Raw genomic sequence first — 15,065 nt, 5'->3', positions numbered from 1 at the left:
TCGGTACGCACCTACCGCTCTCGCTCTCCAGGCTTCAGCGAAAGCCTGCATTCGCCCCATAGGACGCACCCACATTTCCCCTTCATTTTTGGAGGGGAAAAAGTGCGTCCTATAGGGTGAAAAATACGGTATATGGGAGATAGAAGCTACTAATTGAACTATACCAAAAATGCTACTTTGGTAAAACATCCCTGTACAGTACTTTGAAAGAGATAAAATACAAAGTGTATGTAACACTGTAGTTAATTTCAGTAACTCCACTATAAACAATTTATGAAAATTGACATGACCTTTTTAGTTGCCTCTGTTAATACTCAAATTGATAAACACTCAATTCTATAAAATTATAGGGTAGGTTAAAACTTGGTTTTATTTTTGTATAGTTTTTTAGTGTATATTAAATTATACACATTAAAGTTAACCCAGTGTCCATTTATTTCTCCTCCTCCTGTGCTTTAATTTGCTTACTCACAAAAACAGCTGCTCATCCCTCCTTTACTACAGTATTTTGCAATTTCCTTTTGGTATACAATTGTGAAATAGTTAAGCTTCCTTGCAGCTTCATGCACATGCAAATGACACGAGATTCCGCAGTGTGGTTTCTGACAATAGCTTTGCCCCCATGGGAAGTTGTGTTCTAATATATGCAATGTTTTGTACCACTTAGCTCTGTGGCAAGGGATGCTGAGCAAGGCCGCTTCTTACAGTAATAATACTGAATGACTCTACTAATTAAAGAGTGAGGAAGTTCTAGAAAGTATACTAATCAACTGCTCTCCTTTGGACCTTCAGTGAAGAAACCTTTTTTTACAAATGTCATTGGATGTATATGAAGAGTTCTAGTGAGGCAACATTAACACCTTATTTCTTCTTTAACCAACTCATTGTCAGCATTAGGTTACTATATTTGCAACTAAAGCTAAACTTGACAAGATTAAAGTAATGATGATTGGAAAATCCTATGCCACCTGTCTCCTTTCAAAATCTCTAGGAAGAACTGTCGCAAATTTTCCCCAGTATAAGAAGTAAAAGATTACGCTCTTCACTGTCATCTTCATCATTACAACTTCTTCTCTTATGTGAGCACAGAACCTCTGTTTTGTATGAGAGTCCCATGGACAGCAAGATCAATCCTATCCATTCTTAAGGAAATCAGCCCTGAGTGTTCACTGGAAGGACAGATCCTGAGCTTAGGCTCCAATACTTTGGCCACCTCATGAGAAGAGAAGACTCCCTGGAAAAGACCTTGATGTTGGGAAAGATGGAGGGCAAAAGGAGAAGGGGATGACAGAGGACAAGATGGTTGGGTAGTGTTCTTGAGTTTGACCAAACTGCAGGAGGCAGTAGAAGACAGGAGTGTCTGGTGTGCTCTGGTCCCTGGGGTCACGAAGAGTCGGACACGACTAAACAACAACTGCTATTAGGCGCGAGTGATCATGCTCTTCTGAAGTTTACTATACAGCGGACAGGAGCAGCCAAGCATACTAGGACTCAATTTCTTGACTTTAAGAAAGCCGACTTCATAAAACTTAGGGAAGTGCTGGGTGAGATCCCATGGATAGTAATACTAAAAGGAAAGGGAGTTCATGATGGCGGGGAGTTTGTTAAGAGGGAGATAGTAAAAGCACAACGTCAGGCAATACCAATGAGATGGAAACATGGAAGGTGCTTAAAGAAGCCAGGGTGGCTATCTAAAGAACTTTTAACTGAGTTAAGATTAAAAAAGGATGCGTACAAAAAATGGAAAAGGGGGGAAACCACCAAAGAGGAATTCTAACAAATAGCCAGCACATGTAGACACAAAGTCAGAAAAGCTAAAGCACAGAATGAACTCAGGCTTGCTAGAGAGGTTAAAAGCAACAAAAATGGCTTTTATGGGTATGTCTGTAGCAAAAGGAAGAACAAAGAAACAGTGGGGTCACTCAGAGGAGAAGATGGTGAAATGCAAACAGGGGACACAGAAAGGGCTGAACTCCTCAATGCCTTCTTTGCCTCAGTCTTCTCCGATAAAGAAAACAATGCCCGACCTGAAGAATTTGGAGCAAATGATTCAGCAAAGGAAACACAGCCCAGAATAACTAAGGAGATAGTACAAGAATTCTTGGCTAGTTTAGAGGTATTCAAGTCTCCAGGGCCAGATGAACTGCATCCAAGAGTATTAAAAGAACTGGGAGATGTGATCTCAGAACCACTGGCAGTCATCTTTGAGAATTCCTGGAGAACAGGCGAAGTCCCGGCAGACTGGAGGAGGGCAAATGTTGTCCCTATTTTCAAAAAGGGGAAAAGAGAGGACCCAAATAATTACTGCCCAGTCAGTCTGACATCAATACCAGGGAAGATTCTGGAGCAGATCATTAAGCAAACAGTCTGTGAGCACCTAGAAAGGAATGCTGTGATCACCAATAGTCAGCATGGATTTCTGAAAAATAAGTCATGTCAGACTAACCTGATCTCGTTTTTTGACAGAATTACAAGCCTGGTAGATGAAGGGAACGCAGTGGATGTAGCCTACCTTGATTTCAGCAAGGCATTTGACAAGGTGCCCCATGATATTCTTGTAAAGAAGCTGGTAAAATGCAGTCTTGACTATGCTACCACTCAGTGGATTTGTAACTGGCTGACTGACCAAACCCAAAGGGTGCTCATCAATGGTTCCTCTTCTTCCTGGAGAAGAGTGACTAGTGAGGTGCCACAGGGTTCTGTCTTGGGCCTGGTCTTATTCAACATCTTTATCAATGACTTGGATGATGGACTCAAGGGCATCCTGATCAAATTTGCAGATGACACCAAACTGGGAGGGGTGGCTAACACCCCAGAGGACAGGATCACACTTCAAAAGGACCTTGACAGATTAGAGAACTGGGCAAAAACAAACAAGATGAATTTTAACAGGGAGAAATGTAAAGTATTACACTTGGGCAAAAAAAGAGAGAGGCACAAATACAAGATGGGGGACACCTGGCTTGAGAGCAGTACATGTGAAAAGGATCTAGGAGTCTTGGTTGACCACAAACTTGACATGAGCCAACAGTGTGATGCGGCAGCTAAAAAAGCCAATGCAATTCTGGGCTGCATCAATAGAAGTATAGCATCTAGATCAAGGGAAGTAATAGTGCCACTGTATTCTGCTCTGGTCAGACCTCACCTGGAGTACTGTGTCCAGTTCTGGGCACCACAATTCAAGAAGGACACTGACAAACTGGAACGTGTCCAGAGAAGGGCAACCAAAATGGTCAAAGGCCTGGAAACGATGCCTTATGATGAACGGCTAAGGGAGCTGGGCATGTTTAGCCTGGAGAAGAGGAGGTTAAGGGGTGATATGATAGCCATGTTCAAATATATAAAAGGATGTCACATAGAGGAGGGAGAAAGGTTGTTTTCTGCTGCTCCAGAGAAGCGGACACGGAGCAATGGATCCAAACTACAAGAAAGTAGATTCCACCTAAATATTAGGAAGAACTTCCTGACAGTAAGAGCTGTTTGACCGTGGAATTTGCTGCCAAGGAGTGTGGTGGAGTCTCCTACTTTGGAGGTCTTTAAGCAGAGGCTTGACAACCATATGTCAGGAGTGCTCTGATGGCGTTTCCTGCTTGGCAGGGGGTTGGACTCGATGGCCCTTGTGGTCTCTTCCAACTCTATGATTCTATGATTCTATGCTTTCAGTGTTGACATGCTATTGGCTTTTTCATAGTTCCATCTAAACCTCATAGAAGTTAGTAGACACATCCACTGTTCCTAAATTGGGAGTTCTACATCTAACTCAATTCCAGTTTCCTATGATCATAGATAAAAAAGTATTCTGCATGCCCTACAAATATTTTCTTGATCATATTATTAAACACAAAATGAATTTATTGAAGAATATAAAGCAAATTGCAATAGTTCGTGCTTTGAATATACAGCTGACACTGCAAAAAACTAACAGTTTGAAAATATTCATACGGGTGTTTATTATTCAACATAAAAATGATAAAATTAACGGTGGTAGTCTTTACATGTAGTTTTCCATAATTTCTATACCGTTTTTTTCAGCTCTTCATTCACTTCTTCCCAGATTTTCTTCTCAATTTCTAATGTATCATACTTTTTCAGCATATCAAATTCATTCCAAGGCATTTGCCATTTTTCTACTTTCGCTTTGTGTCTTTCATTAAGATACAAGTCAAAATTAATGCCCTGGATATTGAACTTTGGATGTTCCCAGCGTTTTGACCATGGTTTCGGTTTCATTCGGACTTTCATCTAGCATAATTGAAAGAAATGTATGTCAGATCATATGTTTGATATTCAGCGAGTATTTTTCTTTCAGTTATATGTACTCAATGGACCAGGGATGAGGGTTTAAACCACCAAGCCTCTTGGGCTTGCTGATCGGAAGGTCGGTGGTTCAAATCCCTGTGACGGGGTGAGCCCCCGTTGCTCTGCCCAGTTCCTGCCAACCTAGCAGTTCGAAAGCATGCCAGTGCAAGTAGATAAATAGATACCACTGCGGTGGGAAGGTAAATGGCATTTCAATGCACTCTGGTTTCCATCACGGTGTTCCATTACACCAGAAGCGGTTTAGTCATGCGGGCCACATGACCGGGAAAGCTGTCTGCAGACAAATGCTGGCTCCATCAGCCTGAAGCGAGATGAGCGCTACAACCCCATAGTTGCCTTTAACTGGAATTAACTGTCCAGGGGTCCTTTACCTTTTTTACTCTATGGACCTTTAATGACATCCCATTTATACCTGCTTGGCATAAGCAATGCTGTATGCACAGATACTTCCAGTGATCCCCTGGACTGCCCACTGGGTTTCTTTCTCAGTTTGGTGCCAGTTATGCTCAAATTCTTATGACATTTTAGCACTTAGCAATATTTTTTGGGAACTACGTTTAGGGTACAATTCCCATCTTTGCCCTAGCCATGCCAGTGTACGTAAAATAACATCTTCTTTATTTTGCTATGGCCTACTTGAAGACCTGCAGGTGTTTATCATGGTTGCCTTCAATAACGGCTATAGCAGCATGGAGATGTAGAGGACAGAAACTGATTAAGGATAGTAGCAAAGACAGCAACAACAAAATATATTATAGAACTGCCTACTGATAGCAATTAACCATAGAGCTCAACTGCAATATCCAAGCTTGATGACAAGGAGTTAAGAACCCTATACTTCAACTATTCTGCTGTGTTAGAACTCCAATCAACATCTAAAGGTAACCATTTCAGACTGCTCAGGAGTTCATTGGAGCTCTAACGTGCCATTGCTTGCTAGCAAGAAGAAAACACTTCTTTCCTGCTAGGTTTGAGCTCTAAAGGAGCTAAGCCATCTCAAGTGTAATGTAATGACGAAAGGGCAGAAAGCCGTTCCCATGAGGGCCTCTACCACTATCACAACACCAAAACAAATGAATAGTACAATGCGACAACTTCATATTACAAAATGATGTTTCAGAATAACTAGTTGCCAGTCACAAACACCAGTTATTCCTTGCTGCTACCTTGTTGACAGGAACTTCTTCCATAGCTGAAAGTGGGACAGCCTTCATGTTAACATCAACAGTGCTGTACTCTGGAAGAGCATCCCGTAAATACATCAGGTTATCATCCAATCTTTTCTCCAGTTTCAGAACCTTGATCTCTTGGATTAGAGGATTGTATAGTTCATAGCAAATTTCAATACCTTAAATGGAAAATTGATAAATACAGAAAATGACATTATAAAAATAGGTGACAGTACTCTTTGTTATGAACCAATTTTTGTTGGTAGAAGAATAAACAATATTTGGAGTTATACAACATTTGAGGGCTGGTAGAATGGAGGGACATGGGTGGCGCTGTGCGTTAAACCACAGAGCCTAGGACTTGCCGATCAGAAGGTCGGCGGTTCAAATCCCCGCGACGGGGTGAGCTCCCGTTGTTCAGTCCCTGCTCCTGCCAACCTAGCAGTTCAAAAGCACGTCAAGTGCAAGTAGATAAATAAGTGGGAAGGTAAACGGCGTTTCCGTGCGCTGCTCTGGTTTGCCAGAAGCGGCTTAGTCATGCTGGCCACATGACCCAGAAGCTGTCTGCGGACATACGCAGCAACCCCAGAGTCGGTCACGACTGGACCTAATGGTCAGGGGTCCCTTTACCTTTACCTTTAGAACGGAGAGTTAACTAGATTGTCAAGAATAAAAAGTGTTCCTAACACTTCAGGTAATAGAATGGATCTGCAATACAATGCAGATTTTTTAATTAAAAAATCTAGGCATCCCAATCCAGTGTTTTCCTGCATGCAACCTCATGCCAACTTAAGTAGTTCTTGGTAACATTATTTTAATTGTTTGAACCTGGCTTAAGGACATCCAACAGTTACCCTATATGGAATATATTTTCAGTATATCCAAATAATGTTGCTGAAAAGCCACTAAAGCCATTGCTGGCTTTCCAGCACTTCCCTCAGCTGGAAAACAATGAAAATTAAAGTATGCACCCACCTTGTCCTTCTATTATATTGCGAAGTATGAAGGTTGCACCAAGTCCTTTTCCTGATCGCTGAATACAAAGTCCTACAAAAGTGCTGCTTTTCCCACTAGCATGGGGATCTGCGGCAGAAACAGAAAGTATACTTCCTGCAAGAAAAGAAACCATTTAAAGCCTGGACACTCACCAACAGAGGCAGAAAGGATAATAAAAACCAAACTTAGTTTTTAGTACATTAACGAGCATGGCATTTATTATTATTTACCTTGGTACATGATTTGATATTAGACAATAAAGATTAGTTCCATATAGCTTCTTTTGCATGTTGACTGTTTTTGGCATAATGGAATGGTTGCTTTGTAATAGCATTCAAATTATTGTTTCAATAGTACACACAATCATACAGCTCTACAGTGATGTGGAATGATGAGTGAGGCAAAGTTTTCTAATTTCTAAAGCTATCCTATAGCTTCCCTTTTCATCTTTTCCCCACTAAAATGTGCTCAGAAAAACAACAGGGACAAATACTATGCACCATGCCAGGGGAGATGTATGTAATGTAATTAAGAGACCATTAATTATCCCCTTCCGGAAAATTCAAACTGACTGGTGGTCTCAATGGCCAAGTACAGAATTCCGCAAGACTCAACACTTGTTTTGTTAAAATATTTGGGAATGTCTTTCAAATTGAAGATAAAATGGCATTGGTATTGAATTCATTATTTTTGGTAATATATCCAACACAATATTATGAAAGTTCCACTTTAGACATAACTGACCAACATAGAACTCCGGAATATTCATTACTTTTCTCCTCTGTATCATGTCGCTTCTTTCAAGGTAGAACTTGAAAGGATTTGTTCTCTGCCGAGGAGGGATGAATTCAGGACTCAAGAATCTGTCAGAAACATAAATAATGCAAATGGTAACTTGTTATTATAATAAATAACAAATGAGATACAGCTGAACATAAAATTAAAAATTTGTTACCGTGTCTCTGTTGTTTGGGTTTTTGATTCATCAACAATGACTGGCTTTGGAGGTGGCTTAAATTTTGCTGGTTCTCCATCTTTAGATTTGAGGTGTCCAACCGAGAAAGAAAGGTTCCCTTTAAGAGACAAATTTGGTTACAACGTGGCTGGAAGTAAATCATTCAGCTTCCATGATCCTTTTTGCATTACAGCAAAAGAGTCGTTTAATACATCTTTTGTGCTACAATTTTTTAAAAAGAAAAGATCAATTTGATTGAATGGTGGGAGGAGAAAGCAGATTTGCAGTGTAAAATCAATTCACCTGTTGAGGAGATATCTGTGTTTAATCGCATTTGAGAAACATTTGGACTAGTAGTAATGGCAGGGCACAATGCTGGGTTACAACACCAATTCACAAGGTTTCGGAAATACTTCAGTACCTACACCTTAACAGGCAGAATAAATTATGTTATAGCTACATATGCAATGCTTGCAAGTATCATCCTGTATTTTAAACTGAGGCCTAAGAAGAAAACTCCAGCCATGACACAGAAATAAGATGGGTTGACATGTTGACACTGGACCATGCACGTAATATAACTAGTAGAAGTTGATGTACACTTCAATATATCATGAACAATGATGAAGTTTGTCATCTGTACACATTGCCACTCTGTTCTACATACAGTGGTACCTCTGGATGCGAATGGGATCCGTTCCAGAGCCCCGTTCGCATCCTGAGCAGAACGCAACCTGTGTCTGCACGTGTCGCAATTCACTGCTTCTATGCATGTCCATGACGTCATTTGAGCGTCTGTGCATGCGGCGAAACCCAGAAGTAACCCATTCCGTTACTTCGGGGTCGCCGCGGGGCACAACCTGAAAACACTCAACCTGAAGCGTCTTTAACCCGAGGTATGACTGTATAAACAACATGCAGAGTTCTAGTGTGCAGAATTCAATTAGGGAGCCCTTTCAACCTGTGCTGAGAAATTATGGATACATCCTGAGGCATGACTGTATCTCTAGGATAAATGTTATCCTGAATTCTGTTCCAAAAGCAAATTGTAGCTTTCATTACAAAAAAAGAAAAAGAAAAGATCAATTTGAGTTGTGCTTAAGTTTGCCTGGGATTGCATATAGACGAGCGTCACATTCACACCCTATGCTTAAGCCACCATGATACGCCCCCCCTCCAGAATTCTGGCAGCTGTAGTTAAGGGGGGGGGTGAGAGCTGTTAAGAGGCCCCCGTTTTCCTCGCAGAGTCACAACAATTCCCAGTTTCCAAGGGGGAAACTCTCACCATCCTTAACCAAGTACAGTTCCCCGAATGACCGGCGGCGGCGAAGGCCGAGGTGCTTAAAGCGCCGCTGTCGCCCCCCCGAGCCCCCGGGCACGTGCCGAGGCGTCGGCAGCGGCTCCTTCAGCAACTGCTTTGAAGCGCTACCTCACACAGAGAGCGCCCCTCGGGAATTTCCTGGCCCCTCCGGGTTTTGTGAGCCGAACCCCCTTTTATCCTCCCCCCCCCCGCACTTACTGCATCGCAGGCCGAGCAGAGGCGGGAGCCTCCCGCGAGCGGCTGCCATGACAGCTGCGGGCAAGCACTTTCGCCAGCAACAGGAGCGGCGCATGCGCTGCGCGCGGCTACGGCAGCCTCAGCAGGGACAATCTTGAGCCAAATGCGAGCCCCCGCGCGCTGCGCCCGGCCGGACTTGCTCGGCGCCGAGAGTGAACACAGAGCTATTCGTTCGCGAAGAGACGCGCCTCTGCCGCCTTCGTCTCGATGCCGAGTTCGGCTGTCGCGCTTTTCTCTCGGGCGGGACGGAGCATCGCGGCCCGAGGAATCGCCACGGGGAGGGAGCCCAGCAAAGCACACTTGGAACAGAGGGCAGCAACCCAGGTCCTTTCTCTGCTGTTTTTATGGCGTTTCCTTTATTTGTTACATTTCTGTGCCGCCTTCGCCCGAGGAGCACAAGGCGGGTTGCGATAGGAAACACAAAAACGCGCCACCTCCGAACAAACGAAACCGGGCGGCGGAGCCTGGAGTCTCGGCCCGCCTCGCCTGTCGCCCCCTGATCAGAGAGCGACTAAGGACCCGACTATCCGGTTCCACGAAATGGGCCCGTTCCCTCGCCCTGCGCGCAGGCGCCCCCGGGGGAGCAGGCAGGTCTGAGGCGGGGAGGCGAGGCGGGGGAGGCGCGCCCCAGGGCGCAAGCCGGGAGAGAAGCCGGGCGGGCTCGGCCTCGGCGGCAGGTGCTTGAGGGGAGCCTTCCGAAGCGGGCTCCGAGCCCCGGCTCCGCCGCCCCCGGCCGGCCCCTCCCTGGGCCGCCCTCCCGCCATCTTCGGAGTTTTGACGCAGCCCCGCCGCAGCCAGAGGAGCCAGGAAGGGGAGGCAGGAGGCCGCGCTCTCGCTCGGAGCAGGCCAGGGAGGAAGAGGAGCCACCGAGCGAGCGAGCGCAACAGGTAGGCGCCCAGGCCTCTGCCTCTCGCCGGCTGCAGCAGGCCGCCTTTCGGGGCGCCGGCCAAGGGCCCCTCCGAGGCCCGAGCGCCTCCCCGTCTTGCGCGGCCTCCCTCGGCCGCCGGGGCCTTCGCTTGGGCCGCCGCTCTCCGGCCCCCGGGCGCTTGGGGCAGCTGGAGGCGCCTTTCTCGCGCTTCGTCTTGAGGTGCCCTTTTCTGTCGTGCTCGAGAGCGGCGCGGCACAAAAGGTACCTCAGTTTAAATGCGGTTCAAATGGGTCGGAGGTCCCTGTGAGCTAAAGGGCGGGGAACGATGCTAGGAAGAGCATATTCTGGTCGCCCGCTTCCCGCATGTGTGGAACCGCGGCCCTGTTCATTCCGGCATCTTTCCTCGGGTGGCAAGGAGACGAGGGAACAAGGCAAGGAAACATAGGCATTTAGATTTTCAAAGAAGCAGTAAGTTTCTTTTATTTATTGAGATTAAGCCTCATTTTAAAAATGTATAGACTGGAAAGTATCGTCGGACATAAAGGAAGGCATGCATAAGGATTCTGATAGTCAAGTATTGGAAGTCCTTGCCAAACCAGATCATCAGAATTATATTCTATTTTTTTAAAAATGGAAACCACCATGGTGGTAGTAACAGAAAACGAGATTTGCCGGGAGTAGAATGACTATCCTATTGATCATGATGATCAGCAGTAGCTGAAGGTGTGGTGCATATTAGGGAAGATCTTTAAGAGTTAAATTTGTATTTTTACAATCATGGGGATTTTTTTTATGTAGAGCTACAGGTGATTATGAACAATATGGGGAAGAAGTTGTGGTTCTGAGTTTACAATTGGATATAATGGTTTGTGGTGGACAGAGCCTGTCTTGTCAGTGTTCAGAATGCAATCCAGGGCTTTTTTTTCATCCAGAACTTGCCAGAACTCAGTTCCAGCACCTCTCAGGTGGCCACCATTGTCATTATAAGAAAACTATGGATTTGTTGTGAGTTCCAGCACTTCTTTTTCTAGAAAAAGAACACTGGCAATAACATTTTAAAATTGTAAGGATGCAGAAATACAGTAAAAATGGGGCAAAAAGGTTCTCCCCCCTCCCCGGCTGTCATTTCAGTGTCAGTGATTGGTTATTTCAGTGTCACCTGCAACCAAAAGGTCTGGAAACTTTATTTCTGAAACATGAAAGACAACATTACAGTACTAATATTCAAAGTTCCTTATGACTTGCATGTCATAGCTTTCCCAACAAAGGGGGAATGTGTCTGTTTCCCTCAAAAATGAATAGTAAATCACTCAAACCCCCCCCCCCTATGAATAGAACAACCTTAACAGGCATAATGAGAATTAGCATTTTGCAAATCTTCCAGATTTTACAGCTGAAACACGATTTGTACTAATCATACTATACTATTTTGGCTTTTGCATTTTGTGTAATCGTACTTAACTGTATTCTTTGTATAAGATGCTATTCTTTCATGAGAACAGATATAAAGATCAACACAAGGTCATATTTAAACATAATAAAATGAAGGAAATAGTCAGGGTGATCTTATGATCTCGCCACATCAGAGTTGTACCTAATAGTAAAGCCAACTGCATAGGTGCTGTAGAAACTATAATTAACCCATCAGCAATCAGCAGACGTCCACAGTATTCCTGGTTACTACAGCACCACCCACCAATCATGGCACGCACACCTCAGCATGCTGCAACAACAATAGCTATGTAACAGAAGCTGCAATCCACGCTCTTTTGTGCAATCCACGCTCTTTTGCAGAGTATGAATCCAAAACATGAATTTTGCCTTGATTCCACATTTTCCCATGGTGGGATTTAAACGAAATCCTATTTCAGTGCTTTTCTATTGACCTACCAAGGAAGACATGGGCTTGTTTCCAATGAGTGTGCAGTTGTGGTGCCCCTTGTTGATTCGTTGTCATGGTGTCTTGCTACCCCTGCACAGTGGTGTTATGGGGCTCATAGACCTTGAGGTTGTATTTATCTAATTTTGAGACCTGCTAAGGAACAGATGATTGTTATTATGTCCTGATATGTAAAACCACAGAATTCAAAGAAGGTGTACTTTCTTTTCCCCATGACTGTCTATTCATGGTGGACTCATTGAAATTCCTGTCCTGTCTATTAATTTCATTGGTTTACTCTGAGTATGACTAACATTGGATAACATGGAAACTAAAAACAGGATAGGAAGAGATTTCTGCTGTCTAAACTTTCCTGATACAGTACTTTTGAGAGGCAGACCCACATAGAGTATGTTACACTTGGTCAGTTTGAATTGACCAGGGCAGGGGTCGGCAAGCTTTACCTTGCCTGGGCCAGTTCACTCCAGCAGAGATCCCTCCACGGGCCGGATTGCTCATGTTCCCGTGATTTCTGGCATCTGCGCATGTGCAGATGCGATTTCCAGCGCCACAGAAGCGAGCCCCCGGGCCGCGCTGTGCCGGTTTAGCGCAGCGTGTGGGGACTCACCGAGAGGGCAGCTCAGTTCGTGGGCCAGTTAAAACAACCCCCATGGGCTGTTTGTGGCCCATGAGCCTTAGGTTGCCTACCTGGTGATCAAATCTGCTTTAACAAGCCAAAGTTCTGCTTGCTACAGTTGCCATGTGAGGATCTGGCACCAAGGACAGGCCCACAAGGATTCCTAAGCTGTGGACCTTATCTATCACTCCTCCCTATTCAGCTGTCCTACTGACCAGCCACCTGCCTGTCTTGCCAAAGTTAAGCTTCCGTTTTATTAGCTCATATCCAGTCCATTATTGCACTCAAAACACCACTTCAAAACATCCAGAGTTTTCCTCAATATGAAATTAAAAAGAGAGAAAGTTGGCTATCATCCACATATTGCTGAAAACTAATTCCCAAAGCTACTCCCCGTGGTTTTAAGATTTTAAGAAGCATAACAGAATCATAGAATTGTAGAACTGAAAGGAATCCCGAAGGTCATCACTTCCAATCCCTTGCACTGCAGAAATTACAGCTAAACATTCAGATGGCCATCCAGCCTCTGCTTCAACACCTCCAATGAAGGAGAGGCCATCACATTCCAAAGTAGTCTGTTCAACTGTTAAGCAGCTCTTACTGCCAGGAAGTTCTCCCTAATGTTGAGTCGGAATATCTTTTCTTGTAACCTGAATCCATTGGTTTGGGTCCTACAGAGAAAACAAGCTTGCTCCATCTTCCATGTGACCGACCTTTAGATCAGGCTTCCTCAAACTCAGCCCTCCAGATGTTTTTGACCTACAACTCACATGATCCCTAGCTAGCAGGACCAGTGGTCAGGGATGATGGGAATTGTAGTCTCAAAACACCTGGAGGGCCGAGTTTGAGGAAGCCTTTAGATATTGGAAGATGGCTTTCATGTCACCTCTTAGCCTTCTCTTCTCTGGGCTAAATATGCCCAACTCCCCCAACTGAGTCCGATCCTCATAAGGCTTGGTTTCCAGACCCTTGGCCATCATGGTCTAACTCCTCTGTGCACATTCCAGCTTGTCCACATTGTTCTGAAACAGTGGTGCCCTGAACTGTACACAGGACTCCAGGTGGAATTACAGTGGTACCTCAGGTTAAGTACTTAATTCGTTCTGGAGGTCCGCACTTAACCTGAAAATGTTCTTAACCTGAAGCCCATTTTAACTAATGGGGCCTCCCGCTGCCGCCGCACCGCCAGAGCCCGATTTCTGTTCTCATCCTGAAGCAAAGTTCTTAACCTGAAGCACTATTTCTGGGTTAGCGGAGTCTGTAACCTGAAGCGTATGTAATCTGAGGTACCACTGTATAGGGGTGGTACTATGACTTCCCTTGAGCTGGACACAGTGCTTATGTTGATGCAGCCCAGAAAAACATTGTTGATTTGTGCTATGTCTGCCGGGTGTCGGTAACCTGGGCCGGTTCTTTGGTTACCTCTCCACCAACTGCAACATTGTCCTGGTAGCCCACAAATGGCAATGATGAGAGGATATATGAAGCCTGTGGTATCTTGTGACTCTCTTGGCCAGAGAAGCTGTAGTCATTCAGTCGATGAAATAGCTCAGGGTGGGAAGCACCACTGAGGGTCTGAAAGATCATGGTGTCACCATTTCATGTTCCCGTGTGATTCAGTTATTGGTATATTTCTTATGTAAGTTAATTGGTGTTTTAAGTACTGTAGCTTCTATATGTCTCAAGAGATTTGACCCTCTTAATCTATTATTGTTCCAATTGAATTAATCCTTTCAATTTTTCCCTAATAATGTTCTCTTCTGAATCAAGGGGTGTGTGTGTGTAATTTCTTGCCTGTGTGTTCTCTCTTTTAGTAGATGCAAAGCATTGAAATCAAGTTGCCTCATTTCTTGCAAGTTTCATAAATCACTTTCAAGAGTCAAAAATTTGTTTGCTTGAGAAGTAACCTTCGAACTGATTTCAAAAACTCCTAGGCATCCGCCTTCTCTCGGAATCTGCTCTATCACTTCCAAATAGCATTGCGTTAACACAGATTTCTCCCCCTAAATGGCAGCTGCAGAGGCTACAGTGAGGGAGAATAGTATCTGTGTTCCTTAGCCCTCCTGCCATGGTTCAGTATCTGAGGCTGATGAAAAGGGAAAGGCAGAAATTGCTATTCTGCTTACAGATCAAAGCAGAAAAGCAACAACTGGGTTCTGCTAAATCAGCCACATATGGGAATACCTTGGTTTAGGATTGTAGAATCGTAGAGGTGGGAGGGATCCCAAGGATCATTGTTGGTGGTCTGTGGACCCCATGGGGTTTGTGGCACCATTCACATAACAAAAACTACCATAGAGATGGCAAAATTTTCTAAAGTACTTAGCTAATTGGGAACCACTGATTTAGTTCGACCCCCTGCAATGCAGGAATCTCGACTAAAGTTGGATGGCCATCCCTAACAGATGGCCATCTAGCTTCTGCTTAAAAACCTCCAAGAAAGGAGAGTCCACAATCTCCCAAGAGAGTCTGTTCCACTGTCTAACAGCTCTTACCATCAGAAAGTTCTTCATGATGTTTAGCTGGAATCTTCTTTCTTGGAGCTTGAAGCCATTGGTTCCAGTTGTACCCTTCAGAGCAGGAAAACAAGTGTTCTGCATCTTCCATGTGAAAGCCCCTGAGATATTTCAAGATGGCTATCATATCTCCTCCCAGTCTCTTATTCTGCAGGTTAAACATACCC

The 15,065-nt window shown here is 44.4% G+C and overlaps 2 protein-coding genes across 18 annotated transcripts in view; one reads left to right on the top strand and one right to left on the bottom strand.

The window, feature by feature from the left end:
- Nucleotides 1-3,831: 3,831 nt before the first annotated feature.
- MRPL19 (mitochondrial ribosomal protein L19) lies at nucleotides 3,832-9,096 on the bottom strand. Its single transcript, XM_083495086.1, has 6 exons — nucleotides 8,960-9,096; nucleotides 7,441-7,558; nucleotides 7,230-7,348; nucleotides 6,465-6,599; nucleotides 5,487-5,668; nucleotides 3,832-4,242 (listed from the first exon to the last, which is right to left on the bottom strand). The coding sequence occupies exons 1-6, from the start codon at nucleotides 9,051-9,053 to the stop codon at nucleotides 4,015-4,017; spliced, it is 876 nt and encodes a 291-aa protein (XP_083351212.1). The 5' UTR covers nucleotides 9,054-9,096; the 3' UTR covers nucleotides 3,832-4,014.
- Nucleotides 9,074-15,065, top strand: part of ITSN2 (intersectin 2) — an 83,137-nt gene continuing 77,145 nt past the window's right edge. For 6 of the 17 annotated variants that reach the window (XM_083495024.1, XM_083495034.1, XM_083495022.1 and 3 more), the window contains exon 1: nucleotides 9,724-9,885. The gene's annotated coding sequence lies outside the window, so the exon portion shown is untranslated. Of the gene's footprint in view, nucleotides 10,335-15,065 lie in introns of all 17 variants that reach the window. The other 11 variants (XM_083495023.1, XM_083495031.1, XM_083495028.1 and 8 more) reach the window with 6 other exon arrangements.

The sequence above is a fragment of the Podarcis liolepis genome (assembly GCF_965112155.1).
Source record: "Podarcis liolepis genome assembly, chromosome: 3".
NCBI classification, from domain to species: Eukaryota; Metazoa; Chordata; class Lepidosauria; order Squamata; family Lacertidae; genus Podarcis; species Podarcis liolepis.
This window is presented reverse-complemented; position numbering and strand designations above follow the sequence as displayed.